Here is a 25,623-nt window from a genome sequence, read left to right as displayed (position 1 = left end):
CCAACAATGGGAGAATCGATTGTAGTGTGACCATATGGAACTTGGACTTGTGTATGCAGTTGTTCAGTTGGCTGAGATCTAGAATGGGTCTCAGGTCCCCTGTTCTTTTCAGCACCAAAAAGAATCTTGAGTAAGTACCTAATCCGATTTGGTCTGAGGGGACACGCTGGGTGGCTCCTTTTTCTAGCAGCTGTGAGACCTCTGAGGCTGCTTGATCCCTTTGACTGGGTGGTACATCTGGGATTTTTCTGATTGGCGGGGGTTCTGATGAGAATGGAATGAGATAACCTCCGGAGATTATCCGTAATACCCATCGGTCCTGGGTAATGCTTTCCCAGGCTTCCAGATCTAAGGAAATTCGACCCCCGACTGGCTCTGGATAAACGCAGTCGGGCACACCCTCAGGAACGAAAGTATGGAGAGCTACGAAAGGAATCGCGGTCTCCCAAATTGCGGGAGCCCCCTCTGCCCCTGGAGGGGGGTTCACCTTGTGTCAGGAAAAAAACCTCTGTGATTTCTTATACCACATCTGCCCCCCCCCCCGGGGCCTTGGGATAAGGCCTAGAAGGAAGGGAAAAAATGGACCCCTACGGCAGACAGGGTTTTTCCTCTTGCTTGCACCTGGTGAGGGTGTCTTTCACTTTGGTCCCAAACAAAGAGGAACCATCAAAGGGGGCATCAGTGAAGGAAGACTTGAAGGCCTCCGCAAAGTGACACAGGCGCAGCCAGGCTTGCTTTCTAAGGGCGACCCTGAGCTTTCTGCCCTACTCGCTCCCTCGGCTGCATACGAAATGAGCCGCAAGGATGAGTTAACAATGGAGTTGAGGGTAGAGACCTGGGCATTAACCGTCTGAGCCACTGCCTCAGGGACGTTACCTGCAAGAGTATCCCCTAACTCTTTGAGGAGATCTCTCTAGAGCCGAGTGAAATGAGACAGGTGATTCAGGGACCGTAATGTAAAGGTCGCTGATGAGAGGGTACGCTTCCCGTACCGATCCATGGTCCTAGACTCCTTGTTAGGAGGATGGACGGATGAAGAAGACTCTGCTACTTTCTTCTGAGTGGCTGCCGCCACCACCATGGCATCTACAGGAACTCCTTTAGACAGAAACTCTTTGCCCTGGGGGGCAGAAAGAAACTTGTTGGGACGCCTGGGCATGGGCTCCACAGAATCAGGGTTCTCCCACACTCTTCGACATATCAGGTCAAGGAGTTCGTCGAAGGGTGGAGACACCCAGGAGGCGGAGGGCTGAGCACCAAATGCCTTAAGGAATACTGACTTACTCCTCGGAAGGGGCTTTGGAAGGCCAGTCACCTCTTTGTTTCAGTATCTCCAGGATATCGGAGAAGGAAACATCATCAGAGGATGACTAGGGGGACCCCCCCCACCGATTCCTCGAGGTCAGTATCAGAGGTGAGGGACTCATCCTGGGAGTCTATGTGCTTCCTATTGCACGCTTTCTTTCTGGGGCCTCCTCAGGCACGAACTCTGAGGGGCCCTCAGAAATTCGGGGACCACTCATAGGGATATCCCTAGGCCCTGATGCTCTGCTGTCCATGGATGGGTGGTGATCAGAAGCTCTCACCGGAGTGGTGGGGGACAGAGTGACCGACGCGCCTGATGTAGCTGACGGTCTGGCCAGTGCAGTCCGCATAGCCTCGAAGGCCGGCCCCCCCGAATCCGAGGAGCGACCAGTCTCCGGAGGCTATGACGGGGGGTCGGAGTTCCCTGAGCCGATGCACAGAGAGGGAGGCTCATCACAGAAATAAGCCCCAGAGAGGTTCCCCTCGGGCCCGACCGAAGAATCCCGAGTCCCAAACCCCGAGGACGGAGCCGACGGGGTCAGAGCTGATGCCGGTACCGATGGAGCAGAATGGGGCATCGGAGCTGGCCTAGAAACATCACATGGCATGGAATACTCCGGCTCTAAAGACAGAGATGTGCTCAGAGGAGGAATGATCGAAGACGGGGTCGGGACGGGATCCAGAGCCGACTGGGTCGGAGCCGAAAACAATTTTGACAAAACCGGTGACTGGAGGAGCCCCTGAACCACCCTATCAACATCCACATCCGAAAGGGTCCTGGAGGATTTGGAGGACAGGGATAGAGAATGAGATCTCCTCTCAGGAGAAGCTGGTCTGAGACTGGGCGATCGGCTCCTAGGAGGTTCCAATACAATTGGAGCTGACGCCGGTTCTGTCAATACCGATCCTTCCTGCGGCCCCAAGGACAGTGGAGCCGAGGAGGTCGATGCAGTTTTTGAGATTTTCTCCGGGGGCTCCGATGAAGCTGACGGAGCTGGAGATCTCTTTTTAGACTTGTCAGATTTTGACTTACCACTGGAAGACGAATCCATAGCCTCTTCAAAGGAGGGTTTTAATAGTCCCTTTAAGATTAGCTTATTCTTTCTCTCTTGGAGAACTCTAGGGCTAAACGCATGACAAAAACTGCAGGATTCCTGCAGATGGATGGCTGTTAAGCAGTAGACACAAATGGAATGCCCATCGGTAATGGACATTTTGTACCCACATTTAGAGCACTTTTTAAAACCCGAAGGTTTGTGCTCCTTGGTATCCTTAGACATCTTAACTACTCTTCCCACAATGCAAAACCAAGTCTGAAACAATGCACAGGCGTTCAACTCTATAAAGGCGGGAATGGCGCTAAAGTAACCAACACTAAAACAGTGACCAAACACACACCAAAAAAGATGTACAAACTCTGAACAAGGGATTGAAAAACCACAAGGAAAAAAGAAGCCCAAACCTCTAAGTTAAACGGTCTGGATCGTACACACACAGAAGACAACAGAGGAGAACTAGGCCCTCTAACTGAAACGGGCCTAGCCCGAGGGAACAGTCAGTGGGATACCACACAACAATCACAATTTTTTTTACAACCTATACCAACTCAGACAAACTTAGACAACTAGCTATGAAAATAGCTTTTGATAGGAATCAAAACTTTTCTTAAGGCAAGAAAAAGAGGGTACTTAGCCACAGTCAAGTGAGACCACGTCCGAGCTACACGAGATCTGTGGATATGGAGCAGTGCACCATGGGATACCTGCTTAGCCCAGCCAATGAAAGACTTCGAGCTAGTAAAATCGGCCGAGTCGGAGACGATATTCAGCTCCGAACCCACGGGTAAGAATGTAGGCGAGATAGGACTACATAACATCACTAGTTATGTATCTACCAATAAAATGTAGTACTTGCAGATGTTGGACAGAATCACAGTTCTCCATACATAAAATACACTCACTATCTGAGCTAAAGTTCCAAATCAGATACTGATGTGAAACTGTCAACAAACATGACTGGCAGAAAGAGGAAGTGGTTTTCAACATATAATGTACAAATCAAAAAGAAGAATGATTTAAGCCATCTGTTACTACAGATGTTCATGAAGCTTACCTGCAGAAGCAGTGGTATGAAGGTCTCAATCTCCAAGATCTGAGCAGCTTCCTCCATCAGAATATTATCGTACTGGAATCAGATAAGAAAAAAAAGTCATCAATAATTTACATTACAATTTAAACTAGTGCTCTACAACTCAGCTATGGCAATTAACAGACTGCATGCATTCACAAGCAAGCAAGGACCAAGGTTCTGTGTATTAATTTTAACTTAAAGGAGAAAGAGTCACAAAAGATGGAAGTGAATACAGTTACAACTACAACAATGAAAATAACAGAACACCATTCAGCAAACAGTGTTTTGTGCCTATTGCTACATTGCCTAATTAAGGCAATGTAGCAACTGCCTCATGTACACAGACAACCCCCTCCTACTACCACCTAACACTACAACCTGTGAGAGATGCACTTATATTGCCAAACTGGAAGCCAAGCTCTCGCAAGCCAAGACTGGACTAGTCAGTCAAGAGGAGAAGGTATACACGCACACACACACCACACTACACACAACACATAATCCTTCAAAACCTACACCAACACATAGTAACAAGAAACACCCACCTACATTCACAGAGGTCCTTAAAACAAATCTACCCAAACAACAGAGACCTCCGAAGCTGAAATGCAAACAACCAATACCACTCAACACAACCTAAGTGACACATAACTCACAAAACCAGTGTGCCACTCAACCTCAGCCCCTAAGGCAAAACAACGTACCCAGCACACTAGTCATAGGTGACTCTATGATCAGGCACACTGATGTCCCACTCACCAGGCTAAACAAGGAAAAGATTACAGTTAACTGCTTGTCGGGTGCTAAGATCCGCCACATAATGCACTCAGGTCACTCTACAACAAGTACAAATATGACTCTGTCATTGCTCATGTTGGAGTGAACGACCGGAGACATACCTCCCTGGACTACATGAAAAGAGACATGGAGGAGCTCTCGGATCTTGTAGCCTAGGCAGGTACGACCCTAGCCCTGAGTAGCATCCTGCCATCACCCAGAATGATACCTCAGTACAAGGGCAAAATGATTGACTTCAACAATTGGCTAAATGCCTGGTGTCATTCTAAGGGGATCCAGTATCTGTCAGCTTGGGATGACATGATCAAGCCACAATGCTTTGCCAGAGATGGCCTGCACCTGTTCCCCCTGGGTTTCCGGATATTGGCTAAGGCTCTTGCCACCCCCATAGTGCTTTCTTTAGGCAAGGTTTAAGTGACAAAATTACCGCTGTAACTGGTACAAACAAACAAAATCTGAGGGTAATGCTACTCAATGCTAGTAGTCTAAACCTCAAAGTGCACTCACTCGAGGCACTCCTTAAAATGGAGAACATCGACATCTGTGCAGTGACAGACACCTGGTTCAAGGCTTCAGAGAGCATCCCTGCAATACTAGGCTACAATTCATACCAAACCTTTCAGCCATCTAACCTGGACCGAAATACCGGAGGCGTGTCCATATACACCAAGGATATTCACACCTCCAGGCTAATTGCCCAACATAATGCATCCAAAATTCTCCAGGTTCAACTAACACTTGGCAAGACTGCAATCCAAATTGTAGCTTGCTACAGATCCCCCACCAAGCCCCAAGACTCCCACTCCACTTTTCTTAACATACTGGAAAATATCAAGGTGCAACCCAACACCCTCATACTGGGAGACTTCAACTACACCGCCATCAGCTGGGAAAACTACTCATGCACCAACACATTGGCACAGCATTTTTTGGAATTCATAAATTCCAACGCCTTGGACCAACAGATCCAGATCCTCACCAGGGGCAGCAATATCCTAGACCTGGTCATTACCAATACAAGCGATCAGTGTTCCACACCAGTGGTCAGCTCCTCGTTGATCAGATCCGACCATAAGCTAATCACCCTAGACATCCACATCTTGCTACCACCCATATTAAGGAAACCAACATAAAAAAACTTCTGCAAAGTCAACTTCACTCTTCTTAAGACAGAAGTGGCTAACTTCACCACACCCATGCAGACGGACAGTAGCAGCACGACTGCTGAATCCTACACCAATGCACTGTATGAATAAATACATGAGTGCATGGACCATGCCATCCCAAACAGAACCAAGATGCTATTCTCCCAAAAAAATCAGCCAATCTGGTGGTCCCCTGCCACTAACAACCTCTACAATAAAAGGAAGAAACTGTTGCAAAAAAGGAGTAAAATTCCAGGACTGGAAAACCTCCCTTGTCAGCCTCAGTAAGAAGCTGAGATTCCTCATAAAATCCTTCAAAGTTAGTTACGAAAACAAAATTGCCACAGTTTCTAAAGACAATCACAAGGCATTCTATAGCTATGCCAAGAAATCTCAATGGAAACACTCAGATCTGCTCAGAGCTACAGCACAATGGCACTAAACATACAGAACCAGTTGATATTGCCAACATCCTGGCAGACAGGTTCAGTGCAAAATTCTCTCTCCTCTCACCCCCGAAAGGGCCCATCTCTATATCAGATGAATGCCAAGTCCCTGTAATCATGGCAACACAGGTGAAAAATGCACTCACCAATGCCAAAAATACAGCATACATGGGACCTGACAACGTCCCAGGCTGTATTCTGCACGAACTACAAAATGAACTGGCACTCCACCATGTTCAGTCATAGCCTCCCTACAGGTTTTGTGCCTACTGAATGGCACACAGCTATGGTGATCCCACTCCACAAAGGGGGTTCAACCACAGACCTCTGGAACTACCCGACCAATCAGCCTGACGAGTCTGATCTGCAAGGCCATGGAACGTATCATCATGGAACTTATAAACAAAGACATAGGTAACCTGCAAACTTTGGACCCCACCTAGTTTGGGTTTGCAAAAGGTAAATCATGTCTCCTAAACCTGACTGACTCTCTGAAGCAGTCACCACAGCCGTGGACGAGGGTAAGACAGTTCACACAGCCTACCTAGATCTCGCCAAGGCCTTCAACACCATCCCCCACTGTGGTATTATTGATAAACTCACAAAACTGGGTATAAACCCTTATGTCACACAGTGGGTGGCCAAATGGCTCACCGACAGAACCCACACCGTGAAAGTAGACAATTCCAAATCCATCTCCAGACCGGTAACAAGTCAAGTACCACAGGTTTCAGTCCTGGGTCCCCTCCTGTTCTGCAACTACTTCTCGGAAGTCCAAGCCAACACAGAGGGCTTATGGCTAACAAAGTTCACAGATGACTCCAAACTGAGGGCCATTACTGAATCCCCTAAGAATGTGGACATTCCACAAAAGGGCCTAGCTGATACAGATGCCTGGTGTCAAAACCACGGCCTTAAGCTCAATGCCAAAAATGCATAGTTACCCCCTTTGGGAAAAACCTTGTGCCAATGAACTACCACATAGGCAGTATTCCACTCAACACCGAAAGTGTGATAAGAGACCTAGGTAGACAGCAGTCTCTCCTTTGACACAGCATCCATGGGACTTGACAACATCCAAGGCTGCATTCTACATGAACTACAGAATGAACTGGCACCCCACCTAAGCACCATGTTCAATCATCGCCTCACCTCAGGCTTTCACAAATGAAGAACAAGTACAGGGTAAGGTATCTCCTCACAAAAAGCAAGAAACAGTCCAAAAAAAGAGAGGTAGATACGCCACAACTATCGAAGCAAACCAGACAAACAAACATAGAAATAAAATCCTTTATTTGAATAAGTAAGCGCTTTCACGTCACTTAGAACGCTTCATCAGACTTTAACAGAATAAAGAAAATTCAAATCACTTAAATATATGTAATACACCAATAAAACACCATTTTCATGTCACATGTCTTTCAGATGAAATTACACCACTTCCATTAAAAAGACAAGAGGGTCAAAAGACATATTAATTGTGTATAGAAACACATAAAAAACACATATAAAAACATATAAATATATTAAACTAATGTTTAAATGGCCTATCTAATAAAAATGGTTTCAATGATAACTTATCATTGAGACCATGGCCTTTATCAGCCGCTAGCTTGATTATCCACCTAGCCTCTGTTTTTTCTGTATTGTTACCAATATTGCCTAACCTCTCTGTCTCTAACTGCTGTCCTATAGCCATAATCCGAATACATGTGTAGTATCATTCTGCAGAGTGTGTTTGGCCAGGGCGTTTCCCTCATTTTCCCTATGGATAGCATAGAGATGCTCCCTAACTCTCTCCCTCAGCGTCCTGTTTGTCTTACCTACATAAAAACATTGACACTTCTTACATGAAGCCAGATAAATCACATTCCTCGATCTACAATCTGCATATTCATCAAATTCATATCTAACACCAGTGTCAGGATGTATAAATATATTAGAATTCATTATATACCCACATTGGTTACAACTACGGCAGGCATATGTACCCTTTCTCTGGGAGGTAACCTTATTCCTAGGTATCTTATCATAACAAAGCAAACGTTTGAGGGACTTCGTATTCTTATAACTAAAGGCCGTTTTTTCTCCAACCAATACCTTAATATCATCATCCAGCTGCAAGATGTTCCAATGTCTCATAATAATATCGACAATGGAGGTGTTATTATTAGTAAAAGGAATAACTACCCTTCTTCTACCTCCTTTCTTCTCAATGGGTCGCTTATATTTTATTGGTGTATTACATATATTTAAGTGATTTGAATTTTCTTTATTCTGTTAAAGTCTGATGAAGCGTTCTAAGTGACGTGAAAGCGCTTACTTATTCGAATAAAGGATTTTATTTCTACGTTTGTTTGTCTGGTTTGCTTCGATAGTTGTGGCGTATCTACCTCTCTTTTTTTGGACTGTCACCTCAGGCTTTGTGCCCACTGAATGGCGCAAAGTGATGGTTGTCCCATTCCACAAAAGGGGAGCTACCATGGACACCGGGAACTACCGCCCCATTAGCCTAACGAGCATGGTCTGCAAGGCCATGGAACGTATCATCATGCAACTTATAAACAAAGACATTGGTAATCTCCAAACAATGGACCCCACCCAGTTCGGGTTTGTAAAAGGCAGATCATGTCTCCTAAATCTGACAGACTTCTTTGAAAAAGTCACCAAAGCTGTAGACGAGAGTAAGGTGGTTCACATAGCCTATCTAGATCTCACCAAGGCTTTTGACACCATCCCCCATACTGGAATTATAGACAAACTCACTAAACTAGGTATAAATCCCTATGTCACAAGATGGGTTTGCCAACTAGCTCACTGACAGAACCCACACTGTGAAAGTAGCAGACTCCAAATCCGACTTCAGACCAGTGACAAGTGGAGTACCACAGGGTTCAGTCCTGGGTCCTCTCCTGTTTGGTATCTACTTTTCTGAAGTACAGGCTAACAGAGAAGGTCTTTGGCTAACGAAGTTCGCAGATGACTGCAAACTAGGAGCCATAATTAAAACTCCTAACGATGTGGACATCCTACAAAAGGGCCTCACTGAGACAGATGCCTGGTGTCAAAGCCATGGTCTCAAGCTCAATGCCAAAAAGTGCACTGTCATCCCCGTTGGTAAAAACTCTGTACCCATGAGCTACCGCATAGGTGGTAGTCTACTTAACACCAAAAGTGCGATAAGAGACCTTGGGAGACAGGTGGACAGTAGTCTTTCCTTTGATAATCACGCCGCCACAGTAGTCAGGAAATCCTTCTATGTGGCACACTTCATCACAAAAGGTTTCTCATCCAGGAAAAAAGAGGTCATTGTTCCCCTCTACACGTCATTCATTAGACCCATTATAGAGTACAGCGCCCTTTCTGGTATGCACCTCACAAGACATCTACAACAACTGGAAAGGCCGCAGAAATACCTCACAAAGAGGATTACCGGCCTCAAACAGATGCCCTACGCAGACCTTCTCAAAAATCTCCAGCTTTACTCTGTTGCATATCACCTACTCAGAGGCAATCTCTGCCTAACATACAAAGCTATGTGAAACGCAGAGCTGTTGGACATGCTCCACTTAAAGAAATCCCAATCCCTCCGAGCTACATGCTCTAGGGACCAAATGTCACCACAATAAACAGAACATGCTGGAGGGATAGATTCCTGTCCCACAGACTTCCCATACTCTGGAATAAACTACCTATCTATATCAAACAAAGCTCTTCATTAGGACTCTTCAAGAAATATCTTGATGATTGGATGGGAGATAGAAAATTCACCCCGGGGATCACCTCTGTAGCTCTGTGCGATAGGGGCACAGGAAAATAATTTTCTTGGGTGGCGAAAGCCAGGGTACCTTTTCGGCTAGTCTTGTATGGGTCCTAGGGTCGATAGCCTAGTACCTACCTATGAACAACCACATAGCCACAGTGGTCAGGAAGTCCTTCTATGTGGCACACCTCATCACAAAAGGTTTCGCATCCAGAAATAAAGAGGACATTGTTCCCCTCTACTCAGCCCTCACAAGACATTTGCAGCAACTGGAAAGATCACAGAAATACCTCACAAACAGGATCACTAGCCTTAAACAGATGCCCTATGCAGACCACCTTAAGAAACTCCAGCTCTACTACGTTGCATATCGCCTACTCAAGAGGTGATCTCTGCCTAACATACAAAGCCATGTCAAACCCAGAGCTGTTGGACATGCTACACTTAGAAAAGTCCCAACCCCTGCAGGCCACATGCTCCAGAGACCTTAACCTTGTCACCACAATAAACAGAACTTGCTGGAGGGATAGGTTCCTGTCCCAGAGACTTCCCATACTCTGGAACAAGCTGCCCATTCATGTCAAACAGAGCACCTCATTGGCCTTGTTTAAGAAAAATCTGGACAACTGGATGGGGAATAGGAAATTTACCCCGAGGATCACTTCTGTGGCTCTACTCGACAGGTAAATAAATTTATGGGTGGCTAAAGCCAGGGAATCTTTATGGCTAGGCTTATATACCTACCTATGAACCTATAATATAAATCAGTGAAACAGTTAAAAACGCCTACTCATAACAATCTGATTAAAATTAAGTTACACCTGGAAAACTCCAGTCGACTATTTCATTTTTCTGAAAGCCTGTCAACATGGTAGTAATGGGAGGGGATGTACCTCAACATTTATTATCAATGCATCCTCAACACAAAAAATCAACTGTAAATACAACAAGTGCTTCATATCATGGTGATCATCATACAAGCATGTAAAATGATACCAGTTACAGCGAAAGGTGCAATCAAAAAGCAAGGAAACTGACAAGACTGGTTAAAACATCACACTTAGAAGTGTATGCATCAGATGGCCAAGTTGTCAACCGATGCTCTAGAAACAAAATTTTAACTTTTATCAAGCAGCATAACCCAAATCTACGCTTATTTAAAAACAAAGAAAAAGAAAAGTGAAAAAATGAGGACCAAGTCAAGGTAAAAATGAAAATTAACTTCAGTAAACTAACAATTAAATTGCAGGAAACGCAAGCAATCCTGAAAAACTGCTGCTAACTTACATCAAGCCCCTTGCAATAAAATGTGTTACTAATAAAATAACAGTTTAAAAGTAGAGTTGTATAAAGTTTCACTTACCCATAATAGTAGATGTTCAAATTCCTCACTAGGGCAGTAGCTCTTAGGCTATATGGGTTGTCTCCTACCTAAGTAACAACAACCGGCCAGCTTCAAAAATAACTGACCCCCAACTCCTTCCGTCTGACTGCTGATTTGCTAATCCCAAGAAGGGAAATGATTAGTAAGAGTGAAACTTTCTCGTCAATAAAATGACAAAAGAGTCTAACAATCCTAATAAACAACCAACAGAGACAACAAAACATATAAAGCAGAAACAAATGCAACACTACTTTATATCCTAACTACAACTATATAAAGAGTAGGGGTGGATGGACCTACTGCAACAGTGAGGAATCTGAACATCTAGTGTTCTGAGTAAGTGCAACATACACAACTGGACTATGCTCATCACTCCAACTGCTGCTCAGTAGCCCTTAGGCCAAACGGGTTGAATAGCAAAGCCTTTCCATCTAGGGAGGAGGATGAATATAGATCCAAAAGCCCCCGGAGAATGATCCTAGCAGTCTGACCTGGAGCTACAAAAGTAAACTAGTTTGTAATACTCTGTAAAAGTATACATGGTGGAAAATGTAGCTGCCTCTGGAATGCTTCTAGAGTCCACCCCTTTCAAGTATGTCATTAAAGAAGATAAGGCTCGAATGGAACATGCCTTGATGCTGCCCAGAATGGATTTGCCATGATAGGAATAACCAGAAACAGTAGCTAAGGCCAGCACTGGAAATTGCTGTCTACACACAGGGTGCCCCTTTCTCCCCCGTGATAAGAAATAAATAGCTGATCTGCATTTCTAAAGGATTCAGTTCTGTCAAGATAGTAACTGAGCTTGCCTATGGATATTAAGAGTATGCAGAATCTGTTCTCCCTGGTTTTTAGGTTCTGGGTAAAAAACTTACAGATTGATAACTTGATTTAAAGTGAACTCTGAAATCACTTTATGCATGAAAGAGGGGGATTGTTCTTAAATATATTCCATCCCTATTGGAAATCAGACAGGGCTAACCAACCACCAGAGCCTGCAACTCATATGCTCTTCTTGCATGTCAGAGCAATGATGAGTACAGGTTTCCAAGTCAAGAAATTTAAATTAATTTGATGGGCAAGTTTAAAAGGTGACACAGATTTCTCTATCACACAGGTGATATCCAATGGAAGAGGAACCTGTTTATTAGGTCATGTCAGGTGTAAAACTCACTCCTTTCAGGAATGGTCCCTATTAAAATATTGTCCTCCTCCCCAAAAAAGGCCAACAACAAAGGAGAAGAGTGAATTTCAAATTTCAAAAATCTTTTTTTCCCTTTAAACTTTTTTTTTGAAGGAGGGGAGAAGCCACCCCCCGAAACTTATTTATACCAACTCCGAGATCACCATGCCTTGGAGAAAAGAAAATAGTCCAAGAAATGCATCTAGGACTTAATATATGTAAGTAAGACCTTTCGGCCTATTCACTGTATTTTGGGACTCACTCTAGTGGGTCCTGACATTTCACATGGATACTATCAGAAACTGTCTGATAACAAACAGAGAAGAAAGAAGAGGATCCATAGCAGACTTGCTGAAATGGCTGCAAGATGAACCTTTAAACAGGAATAACTAGGCAAGATGAAAGTAATTTATACAAATACTTGAGCATCAGTAGTACAAAATCCCTGAAGTGCTCCTCGTTATTGGCTAGGCATCAACTAGAAAATCTACATGCTTTCCTACTTCCTTTAGTACCTGCTGTGTTGTCCTCATGAAGTAAGTGCCTAAAAGGTACAAAAACTGAGTCATTCAGACAGTTAGATGAAGATGACGATACTGGGGTGTATCGAACTCCCCATGTCTTGTGTTTGTAGATCCAGTCTGTGAGGAACATGGCTAATTCTATAAAAAAGGGGGAATAATGTTGCCTGGGCCAAAAGGGGGTCATGGCAATTATTTCATAGGCTCATAGATAAGTAGTAGCCGAGCCACCCTTGACGGACATTTTTAAGCCTAGCCAGTTTTTCTTTTTGTACTCAAATTAATCTGTCCCATTTGGTTAGAGATTAGCCTTATCCATCCCATGGTTGATAAAAAGAAGATATGTACTCACCATAACGTTCCATGTGAGTTGTTCCATCTCGCCTTCATTCATCACTGATGGGTTCGGAGCCGATCCTCGGCTCTGACACGGCCAACTAGCAAGCTCAAAGTTCTCCAGTAGCTCAAGACCCCACCCCTTATCCCATAATGCACTGCTGAAATTACCTCAGATCTTATTTGCTGCATACCATATAACAGTACAATAATTATTCTGCCTAGGAATGAATACACATTGAAAAACCAGGATGAAGACAGCCTCCAGGTCAACTGCCAGCCAGGAGGGGGAAGGAGGGAGGGACGTGAGAATGAAGGTGAGATGGAACAACTCACATGGAATGTTATGGTGAGTACATAACTTCTTTATGTGAAGTTGTTCAATCTCGCCGTTCATTCATCACTGATGGGTAGCATCCCTAGCACCCTGATCTTGGGTGGCTCACGGAAGTACACTCTTCAGAACCGTGGAACCAAATGAAGCCCTGTCCCTGGAGGCCTTATCCACTTTGTAATGAGTTATAAAAGTGTGAGGTTTAGACCATGTGGCTGCTGCACAGATGTTATTCAAAGGCAATTTGGCTTGAAAGGCTGACGAGGTAGAAACTGCTCTGGTTGAATGAGCCTTTACCTTACTAGACAAGGGCATATTATGACAAGCATATGTATAGGTGATATAATCCAACAGCCACTTACACAGGGTTGTTTTAGCAACTGGTTTTCCTTTCCTAGTCTCAGAAAAAGACACAGAGCTGATCTGATTTCCTAATGTCTTTTGTTCTGTCCAAATAAAATCTAAGTTGTCTATGAACATCGAGTTTATGCAACATATATTCCAATTTGTTGGTATGATTAGGGAAGAAAACGGGCAACTCAATGACTTGATTAACGTTAACCTCAGAACATACTTTGGGCAGAAAGGATGGATTTATCCTGAGAGATACTCTGTCAGTATGGAAGACCATGTAAGGGGGCTTGGAGCTCTGATACTCTACGGGCTGAAGTGATGGCTACTAAGAAGACAGTTTTCCACGACAAAAAATTTAGTTCACAAGATGATGCAGGCTCAAAAGGAGGAAGAATGATACGAGATAACATAAAATTCAAATTCCAGGGGGGGAAAGGTGTCTTCACTGGAGGCCTTATATGAAAAGAACCTTTTAGAAATGCCTTAGACAATTGGTGAGCCATAATATTCAAACCATCAATTCCTATATGGAAATTAGATATAGCAGCTAAATGTACTCGCACCATAGCCGCCGCTGCTCCTTTGTTGAAGATTGATAAGATTGCTCTGCTCAGTCTGTTCGCTATGACATTGGATATGCCCGGGATGTGCGTTGCCAACAGAAAGCGCTGGGATGACAGTGCCCACTGCCATACTCTGAAGGCTTCTCGGCAAAGGGGATAAGACTTGGTCCCGCCTTGTTTGTTCAGATACCAGACCACTGACATGTTGTCCATCTGTATTGCAACTGTTCCTAGAGGAAGAGAGTCCTGAAAGTATTGCAACGCTAGAAGTACTGCTCTCATCTCCAGGACATTGATATGCAGATGTGATTCTTGATCTGTCTATGTGCCTTGGACAGACTTTCCCTGAAAAAGCCCTCTCCACCCTATCAGGGAAGCATCCGTGGTCACAGTGGCAACTGGAGGGGGAAGCATGAAAGGACGTCCTATTGTGACATGAAGAGACGTCAACCACCACTGAAGATCCTTCTTGCAGGAATTCGTTATCAGGCTCATGTGACTCACTGGAAGTTCTTGGTAAGACCATGGTGTGAATAGAAGCCATTAAAGGATTCTCATATGTATCCTTGCTAATGGGATTGCTAGAATAGCTGCCGCCATCAATCCTAGAACTTTCAATACCTCTGCTGCTGGTGCTCTGTTCTTTGATACCAGGGACATGATGTGTTGGCAAAGAATAGAGATTCTTTCTGGCGGAAGGCGGAGAGTGGTGGTTGACGTGTCTAGTTCTGTTTTTATAAAAACGATATGCTGTGATGGCAACAAGGCAGACTTTTCGAAGTTGACTGTAATGCCTAGCTGATCGCAGTGTGTCAGAGCAGCCTCTCTCGCTTGAAGAGGTTGATGCCTGGTGGTGGAGGTAAGAAGCCAATCGTTTAGATACGGAAACACCTGGAATCCTAGACGCCTCAGGTGAGCCGTGACTACTGCCATGCACTTGGTGAACACTCTGGGGGCTGTAGTGAGACCAAAGGGCAGAGCTCGGAATTGATAATGATTGGCTCCCAGCTGGAAACGCAGGTGATCTCTGGATGGTCTGACCATCTTTACGTGGTAATACGCATCCTTGAGATTGATCGAGCACATCCAATTGTCCTTCCCCAAGAATGGGAGTATGGACTGTAGCATGACCATTCGGAACTTCTTTTTTCTCACAAATTGGTTGAGTCTGCTGAGATCCAAAATGGGTCTCCAGTCCCCTGTTTTCTTTGGAACCAAAAAGAACCTTGAGTAAGTTCCGAATCCTGTCTGGTCTGCTGGGACTGGCTGGATGATTCTTTTTTCTAGCAATTGGCATACCTCTATTGCTGCTTGCCCCATGTAACTGGGTGGAACATTCGGGATTTTTTTTGACGGGAAGAGTCTGGGTGGAGAACGGTATGAAATACCCTCTGGAAATGACACTTTGTACCCAACTGTCATTTGTTATATTTAGCCAGGCTTTGGGATACAATGATAAGTGACCCGCGACTGCCTCCAGAGTGGGACAGCAGGGCTACCCTTCAGGAGCGTTGGTAGGATTGACCAGAGAAATGATCTTTGTCACCCTGGTGTTGCAGACCCCCCTCTGCCGTGAGGTCAGCGTCTTCCATTGAAACCCCCTCCTCTGCCTCTGGAGGGGGGGCTCTCCACGTGTGTCTTGAAAGGCTTCTTGGGCTTTCCGGAACCACATCTTTCCTCCCATCTGCCCTTTGGGAAAGGGTCGAGTGGGGGTGGAAAAACGGACTCCGACGGCAGACAGAGTCTTTGCTTTTTGCTCACACCTGGTCAAAGTCTCCTTCACCTTTGGCCCAAACAAAGATGAGCCGTCAAATGGGGTATTAGTAAAAGAAGACTTGAAGGGTTCCGCGAAGGAACAGAGTCGCATTCATGCCTACGAAGAGCGATTCCTGTACCTGCGGCTCTACTCGAACCATCAGCTGCATATGATACGAGACGCATGGACGAGTTGACTATCAAATTGAGGGAAGAGAGCTGAGTGGCAATCTTATCAGACACACTGGAAGCTGCAGCACCCTCAAGATGATCTCCCTACTCCTTAAGTAGATCTCTCTGCAGTCTGGTAAAATGTGTCAAGTAGTTCAGAGATCTGAGTGAGAAATTCGCTGAACTGAACATACGTTTCCCATATCTATCCATGATCTTAGATTCTCTATTAGGAGGATGGATAGATGAGGAAGTCTCAGACATTTCCTTTTTGGTGGCTGCCGCCACCACCATAGCATCAACAGGGACTCCCTTGGTCAAAAAGGACTTATCCACAGGGTCTGAAATAAACTTATTAGGCCTCCTAGGAACAGGTTCCATAGATTCTGGAGACTCCCATGCCCTACGAGAGACCAGATCCATAAGCTCATCATAGGGCGGAGATACCCAAGAGGTGGATGGTTGAAACCCAAACACCTTCAGGAGAATCGACTCGTCCTCAGTAGGGCTCTTGGACTGCCAATCACCCCTCTGCCTAAGAATTTCAAGAATCTCCGCAAAGGAGATGTCCTCAGAGGGGGATCTGGGGGACCCTTCTGATTCATCCAGGTCTGTGTCCGATGTGATAGACTCCTGGGGGGAGTCCAAATGCCTCTTCTTGCATAATCTCTTCCTGGGAACCTCTTCAGGGGGAACTTATGGAGAGATCTCAGAAGAGCAGGGAGCGCCCTGTGGGGCTACCTGAGGCTCTGGGTCTCTACCCTTGGGATTATCGGAGGAAACAGAAACAGACACAGGCACTTTAGGGAAAAAAAGAGGCCAGACCTTGAGATGAGGAAGTCTCGGGAGACAACACTCGCCTCATGGCATTGAATGCACCTCGGCTCCGTTGAGAAGGAGTCAACGGCTCCGATGGAGCTGCCACCTCCTCCCTCACCGAAGCTGTGGGCTCCGAGCTCGAGGTAGGAGCCGAGCTCACCCGAGTCGAGGCCCCGAGAGGAAGAGTCGGCACCAACAAGTCGGTGTGGCTATCCTCCCCAGACCCGACTGGAGAGTGTCGGTTCCTAGAGTCCCCAGTCGGCGCCGAGAACGTCCGAGCAGAAGGAGCCAATGACAATGGAGCAGGTGTTGGCTCCAAGGGATCCACAATCAACAGGTTGGTCTCCTCTGGCTCCGAAGGTCCGGTATGGTTCGGAGGAGGAGCAGACAATTCAAAGGTAGTGGTCTTCGGCTCCGACGGTTCTGTCTGAGCCGACAGCAATTTAACTAGGCCTGGTGCCTTTAAGGGTTTCTGAACCAGCCAGTCCATACCCAGATCAGATAGGCTGACAGAGGACCTTGAAGAGTGAATAGATGGAGCCGACTGGGGCAATATGGATGGAGGTTTTTCAGCAACTGGTTCCAAAGCCGTGTCCCGGTTCCGAAAAGAGCAGACTGTCGGCTCCGAAGGCAGTGGAGCTGAAGTCACCACACTCTTTGACCTCTTTAATTTTTTCGATCTAGAATCAGTGGAAGACTTAGAAGATATAGATGATTTACTGGCTCCATCCTGGTCAGACAATGCCGCAGAAAAGGGTTGTTTGATGATACCCCTATCAAGCAATTTCCTCTTCCTTTCTGCTAACACTCTTGTTCATAGGTAGGCACTAGGCTATTGGCCCTAGGGCCTATACAAGCCTAGCCAAAAATGTACCCTTTCTTTCGCCACCCAAGAAAATTATTTTCCTGTGTCCCTGTCAAGCAGAACCACAGAAGTTATCCCCGGGGTGAATTTCCTATTACCCATCCAATCTTCAAGATTTTTCTTGAAGAGTGCTAATGAGGAGCTCTGTTTGACATAGATCGGTGGAAAAGGAGTGACATATACTGCAAGACTCTTGCAGATGTACCTCACCCAAGCAGTAAACACACTGCACATGTGCACCTGTGACTGACATTTTCTGTCCGCAGTCTGGGCATTTTTTAAACCCAGACTTCGGATGTTTGTCTTTTTCTTCAGACATTACACAACTCAAGTACACTATTTAACTATGAGCTGTTTTCAACTAAGTAACTCACACAAACACACACACAGCCCAAAAGGGGCACTGACAACTAAATAATTACAAACAGTAAAAAGAGATCCAGAAATAATAGTCCCAAAAGGGAACACTGACTAATCACTAAAGAATGGATCCTAAGGCCAAAAGGCCGAAGGCAAGATAGCTAATACTGAGGGAAGGGGTGTAAACACAGAAAAACTATCTACTAGCTAGTATATCTGCTATTAAGAATAGAACAAGGATATATAAAAATGAAAAAACTATAACATGCTGAAAGTTGAAAAACTCCCAATAAAGTCTCGAGCCAAGCTGGAAACCAAGAGATCCGTGCCGCGGCAAACTAGATCTGAGGTAATTCCAGCAGTGCATTATGGGATAAGGGGTGGGGTCTCGAGCTACTGGAGAATTTTGAGCTTGCTAGTCGGCCGTGTCAGAGCCGAGGATCGGCTCCAAACCCATCACTGATGAATGAACAGGGAGATTGAACAACTTCACATTTATATATTACACCTAATGAGAGTAACTGGGATCACACCATAAGTAATTTGAGGGGACATACACATGGGATAAAGTATATAAGAGTTGTCTCTCTCCATTAATAGTACAGGGGCAGTCCTGGGGTAAATGTTATGTTTCCCTTCCATAGATAAAAGTTGCTCTTAAATATGAACAGGGATAAACTTTATTTTATGTGGATGGGAAGACTGTTCCAGAGCAGTGGTATCCTCTGTGAGATATAGGTCTTTCCAAACTGTTCTGTTGATGTTGCAGAAGAGGTTTATATCTGCAGACTGATTATTTCTGATGCTATCTGACTTGCTGATGTGCAATAAATTTCTCAGTACTAGGTCAGATGATGTCTTGTATGCCACACAAAGATCATCTCTTAGTAGCCTGTAGGATACCGAGTGTAGTGACAGAGCTTTGAGTCGGTCCGTGTAAGACATGTTGTTTAGGCCTTCTATCCTTTTAGTAAGGTATCTCTGTTGGCATTCCACTTATTGCATGTGTCTGAACAGATACGTGCCAAAGGGGGCATTATATTCAATGAGTTGCCTAATGAGGGATAAGCAAAGAGGGACATTGAAAACCCTAGATCCTTTTGTTTATAAGCTGTGCAATACAGAAGGTCTTTCTTACAACACTGGACACGTTTGTCAAAAGTTAGGTCAATGTCCACATAAGTTCCTAAATCCAGAACAAGTAGATCCTGAGAAATTCTCTTGCAGACATCTGAGACTGGTTGAAGAAGTTCAGGAAAAAAAATTCAGGTAAAGATCTACCTTGTCTTGTGATAAAAAGGCATTTTGAAGAGTAGAATCTATAAAGTACCCCAGAAAGGCAATCCTGTCAGACAGAGTGAAGGAGAATTTTGCAATATTTATCTGGAAGCCCAGATCTGTCAAAAGAGACATAACCTATCTCAATGCCTCTTGACATCTGGATGAAGACTATGCAAAAATAAACAATTTGCTAAATAAGCTAAATTGTGAATGCCATTCAGTTTGCAATAAGTTATGACTTGGGCCAGACATTTTGTGAATATGCTTGGAACTGTAGATATGCCAAAGGGTAATTGCAGAGAACTGACAATGTGACCCAGAAACAAACAACCTTAGAAATGTCCTGAATCCTGTTGCTATAGGAATATGACAGTAAGCATCTTCTAAGTCTAGAGTTACAAAGTAAATGGTGTGGAATGAGAGGTAACAGGTTCTGTAAGGTCAGCATTTTGAACCTTGGAACTTTCATGCAGAGATGTAGAAATTAAAGATCTAGTACTGGTCTCCAACAGACCTCATTATTTGGTACCAGAAACATTCTAGAATAGAAGTTTTGTCCCTTTGACTTAAAGGCACTGGTTCTATTGTCTCTTTGGGTGTGTAAATAATGAAGAACCTGAGGAAAAAATATTTTTGGTTTGGACAGTAGGAAAGTATTTTACTGAAAGGGGGTTTCTGTATCTAGTGCCATCTCTAACCTCCCTGCACCACTTTTAACATCCAGGAATGCAAAACAATCTTATGCCAAAGGGAAATGGTGAAGGCCAGATTTGTAGAGATATTGGCCTGGGGGAGATGGAGAGGTTATGGGATGCCTTCATAGTCATTTTGCACTGTTAGTCTATCCCCTTTTCTGAGAAGGCCTCTGTTTTTTTTTTTTTTTTTTTTTTATTGTTACCCTTCAACTATCTCTTTTTGTATTTTGTTTGCCAGAAAAGGAATAGTTTTTGTTTACCTTAGCTTTTTCATGTAAGAGGGAAGCCTGTAAGATTTGCATTGGTGTACCTGAAATATCTTTGAAGCTCCCTGAACTGATTTTCTTCTATCATCATACTGTTTGAGAACCTGGGTATCAGAAAAGCTAAACAATACCTCCTTCTCTAAAGTTAAATCCAAGATTTCAGTCTTTACCTCATCAGGCAACTTTTGGTTATGTACCCAGGTAAATCTTTACAACACTGCAGCAGTAGCAGTCAAAGTATCTACATAATCATATACACTCATCAAAGCATGTTTAGATACCCACGAAAGGGTTGAAACAGTCTGGTACAGACAAGAGTTTTCTGCTGTAGGAAGAGTACAAGCCAATTCCCTCAGACTGCTCACAAAGTGTAATGTAAATTTAACAATGAAGACTAAAGTAGAAGAATAAAACATCATCTAACCTATAAGGTCCAACACTTGACCCTCCTTGTCACTAGGAGAAGGGTTGGTAGTGAGCACCTGTCTATTGCCTGTATTACGCAGAGTTGAAATGGCATCTGTGTCTGACCTAAGGTGAGTGAAAAGATATATATTAGCCTCACATACCTTATACAGTTTTTCTGCTTTTTTAAGGATGGATGGATGGGTATCAGAATGAGTACAGGCTGCATTTAAGACATGATCCAGGGCTGGGAGAGGAATGAGGTACATCCACTTATAACTTATTCTAATATCGCCTCCGTTCAGGGAAACATCTTTTTGTTCCCATTAAAATATCTCATTCACCCTGACAGTGGTCTGATTAAAGGAACATTATTCCACAGGAGGTTAAGAATTAAAGTTTTCCTCACAATCTTTGAGTTGGATTTGGGAATCTGCAGAAGTCATTCTATCTCTATCAGAATAAGAATAATCAGATACTGTTTCCTCAGGATTAATCTGACAGGGAATACTCATCTGTAAAGGATATCTGTGTACTAGGATTTACTGCCTGTAATGTCTCTTCAGCCAAGAAAAGGAACTCATCTTTTAATAGTAATAACATCATCTGAAGAACAATGTTTAATTTTTTGTTTTTTCTTAACACGAGTTCCAGCAGAACAGGATCAATCTCCCAGACCACAGAAGATGATTCTCCCATGCCTGTGTCAGACACTGGAATGACTGAAGAGGACATGACTGACCCCCGGATCATGCTGATTGGAAGGACTAAAACAGATGAAGCCAGAGAGGTGAGTGAGTGGTCTAAGGCACGATCAATTTCTGCTGCAGGCTCATTCATTATCGGATGAGCCAGAGACTGAGTCTGACAATGGCAAGGATTCCTTGGTAAGTGATATTTTCTTTTTAGGTACTGCAGAAGAAGAGTCAGCCAGACTAGAGTGAGTTTCCATGTTGCAACCGGTGAAGCACCACCAAATGAGATAAGCATTACTGGAGCATGTTGCTTGGAAGGTAAGTTGTCATCAACTGTTCACAAGCAGCGCACACACACTTACAACACATTCCCCAATTCTTCACATTATTTTTTTTTTATTTTATTTATTTTTATTATTTTACATTTGTTGACCGGGATAGTCCGACTGGATGCATGTCCATTTTCAGCGGAGGCCTGGGGAGAAAAGCTCCAAGGGTAAGCAGATACAGCATTACATAATACCAGCACTACATATTACAAACAGATTATTTACAGAGATTACATAAGTAAGCAAGTTAAACAAGTTCCACAGGTTAAAGTTAGTCCTGAGCACAAGTCAGGATTAAATTAAATTACACAGTAAACTGGTTAACAGATTTTTACACATTCGAGTTAGCCAGGCTTGATACATTGACATAGCCAGTTAAGTGACAAATGTTGTTTGAGTCTAGTTTTAAATTGACCTAAGGTGGAAAGTAAGGTAATATCAACTGGAAGTGAGTTCCAGGATCTACTTACAGAGTTTGCAAAGACAGAATCACCGGCTGTGTTATTAATTTTGCTAGTCTGAATTAGTAGTTTGTTAGAGGATCGAATCGGTCTAGGATTGTTATAGGGGGTGATAATATTTTTAAGTGCAGGAGTATTGTCCGGATTATAGAGGATTTTATAGGCCATAATCAGTTGGTTATACTGGATTAGGCTAGGTAGTTCAAGCCAACCAAGCTGATTTAGATTGATGCAATGATGTGTCCTAAAAGGCAGCCCAGTGGCAAACCTGGCAATGTGGTTGTAGCAAATTGAGAGTTTGTTAAGGACAGTCTTGTTCAAATTCGAGAGTAGAGGGGATGGATACAGAAGGGTTGAAAGAAGGTGAGAGTGAGCTATGGCTATGGCAATTTTAGATGGAGGGGTTAGGAAGGCTTTTATTCTGTAAAGTGACCCTAGTTTTTTATTGATGGTTTTGATAGTTTGGTTAACATGTAGGTCAAATTTGAGATTATTGTCTATGATGACACCTAATAGTTTTGTAGATGGGTCAGGGGAGATTATTGTGCCATCATTTGATTTTATGGTAAAGGTGAAAGCGGTAGACCTACGTGTTGGTGAAAATAACAGCATTTTAGTTTTTTTGGATTTAGGATCAGACGAGGTTCAGAAAGCCAGTTTTCTATTGTATTAAAGGTGGTCTGGGTAGCTGACCATAACTCTACTGGAGATGTGGCTGAGCAAATCAGAGTAGAGTCATCAGCATATTGGATACAGCTGACTTTTGGGATGACAGTATAAAGGTCGTTAATGAAGATGGAGAACAGCAAGGACCCTAGTATAGAGCCTTGTGGCACTCCGAGGGTGTTAGCTAGAAGGTTAGAGAGTTTGTTCTGCCAGAGGACGGCCTGCTGTCGACCATTCAGGTAGGATTGAAACCATTGGAGGGCTCCAGTATCTAGACAGAATGTTTGCAGGGTGTGGATTAAAAGTTGGTGATCAACCATATCGAATGCCTTGGAAAGATCCAAAAAGAGGGCTGAGGATATATAATTATTGTTGCGATTATGGTTTATGGTGTTAGTAAAGGCTAGGAGGGCTGAAGTAGTGCTGTGATGAGGACGGAAGCCATGCTGAGTGTCTGCCATAAGCCTATTTTGGATTAGGTGTTGCATGAATTGTCTATGAATACATTTTTCCATAATCTTTGCAAGTGGAGAGAGTATAGCTATTGGCCTATAATTGGAGAATTCAGTAGAGCTGCCTCCTTTGTGAAGTGGGATTACATAGGATATTTTCCAGATGGTGGGAATTTTAGCTTCTACTATGGTTCGATTGATTAGTATTGAGACGGGGTAAGCAATATCATCAGCTGATTTTTGTAGGTACTCGGCAGGGAGTTGATCAGCAGAAAGTGTAGTGGGTTTTAATTTTTTGATCAAGGTACGGATAAGTGAAGTGGCGACTGGTTGGAAGCTGAACCCAAGTAGGTTTCTAGGGGTGCTACTTTCAGGACCAGGGGAGCTAGGAGGTAGTTGGCTAGCTAGGGCTTGAATTGTCTCAGTAAAGAATTGGTTAAAACTATCAGAAACATCTTCAGGGGTTTTATCAATAGTAGCAGCAGGGATTGGGGTTTAAGTTTGTCCAGGATGTAGTAGATTATTTAAACCTGCCCAAAACTTCTGAGGGTTATTTTGATTTACTGTCTGTAAATTACAGTAGTATTGTTTTTTGCCTTGTAAAATTAAGATCATTGAAAAATAATTAAAAAATAAATATACAACAGAATTCCCATGTCAGTACTGTTCAAACATTCTCTCACACACTGACAGAATCAAAAGGGCGGGTAAGTTGTGATGAAGTAAGTATAAACATTGCACTGACATGCAATTTCTCGTCTAATCTTCTGTAAACTTCTCTGTCCCACAAATTTCAAAGTTTACACAAGAAGGTTTTCACAAAATTAGCTCTAAATAATATAATAAACATTAAGCCAAAAATAGCACACTCTATCAGGAAACTTCCAATACTGTGAAAAAATACAGGGTTTCTTAAAGGAGAAATATCATTAAGTCAAAAACAGATAAACTAACGGCAATAATTTCAGAGTGGTGGGATCTTCAATGGGAACCTATCTGCCAAAAATGAAGCTCTTAGCTGACTGCTACTCCTGTGAAGTCTGAGAGATGTTTCTTTTCAAGAAGGCAAGAAAGTACTAAATAAAGCTTTACTGTGACTGCTGACTTCCCTACTAGGGCTTAGCAAATCAGCATTCAGATAAAGGTGTGTGTTTGTGGGGGAGCCAGAGCTTTTCAAAGCTAGCCAGTTATTTCCTAGGTGGGACACAACCCATACAGCCTTAGGGCTACTGCAGCAGTGGGGATGATGAACACACTGACAAAATAATGGAACAAAAATAAAGCAACAAATTCAATAAAAGCATGTTCAATGGAACTAGCCAACAAGAAAACAGCATTACTAATAAAATATACCTCACTCTAAAGAAAATTAAACAAAAAGCATATCAAAATGTAGCACTAACAAATCCTAAAATAATACTAGAGTACTACTTAAATTCATCTACTGATCTTAGAAGACTGCCTGATACTAAAATGAAAACTGATTAAAAACATCCAAGGACGGGAGGACAGAAAAAAAAAAGGCGAAAAAAATATATATAAATATACTTCAGGTACAACTAACACTGGGTAAGACGGCAATTCAGGTTGTAGCCTGCTATAGGTCCCCAACCATATCCCAAGACGCTCACTCCACATTGTTAAGAACCCTGGAAACTTCTCCAAAGCTGACTTTAGGCTCCTAAAAACAGAGGTGGCTAACTTCACGGCACCCATGCAAATGGAAAAATAGATGCATGACTGCCGAATCATACACCAATGCACTGTACAAACATGTACATAAATGCATGGAACTAGCCATACCCAACAGAACCAAGATGCTCTCCTCCAAAAAAAGGAAGCCAATCTGGTGGTCCCCTGCTATTAATAAACTCTACAACAGAAGGAAAAAACTGTTGCAGAAAAAAGTGAAGTCCCAACACTGGAAAAAATCCCTTATTAGGCTCAACAAAAAGTTGAGATCCCTCATTAAAAACTCTAAAGCCAGCTATGAAGGCAGAATTGTGCTAGACACAAAAAAACAACCACAGAGCCTTCTACTGTTATATAAAGAATCTCCATGGCAATACCCAGGTTTGCTCTGAGTTACTGCACAACAGTACCGCCTATACTGAGTCAACAGATATTGGCAACATACTGGC

General features: G+C 43.5%; 1 protein-coding gene across 3 annotated transcripts in view; it reads right to left on the bottom strand.

The window, feature by feature from the left end:
• The window catches only part of AQR (aquarius intron-binding spliceosomal factor), a 2,539,865-nt gene that overhangs the window by 515,216 nt on the left and 1,999,026 nt on the right, over nt 1–25,623 (bottom strand). For all 3 annotated transcript variants that reach the window (XM_044073871.1, XM_044073874.1, XM_044073872.1), the window contains one exon: nt 3,418–3,489. In XM_044073871.1, the coding sequence (XP_043929806.1) occupies nt 3,418–3,489 (72 nt within the window). The remainder of the gene's footprint in view (nt 1–3,417; nt 3,490–25,623) is intronic.

Source organism: Protopterus annectens, chromosome 6.part0 (assembly GCF_019279795.1).
Source record: "Protopterus annectens isolate FY-2018-M chromosome 6.part0, PAN1.0, whole genome shotgun sequence".
NCBI lineage: Eukaryota > Metazoa > Chordata > Ceratodontiformes > Protopteridae > Protopterus > Protopterus annectens.
The sequence above is the reverse complement of the archived record's forward strand: the minus strand, read 5'-3'. Positions and strand labels throughout refer to the sequence as shown.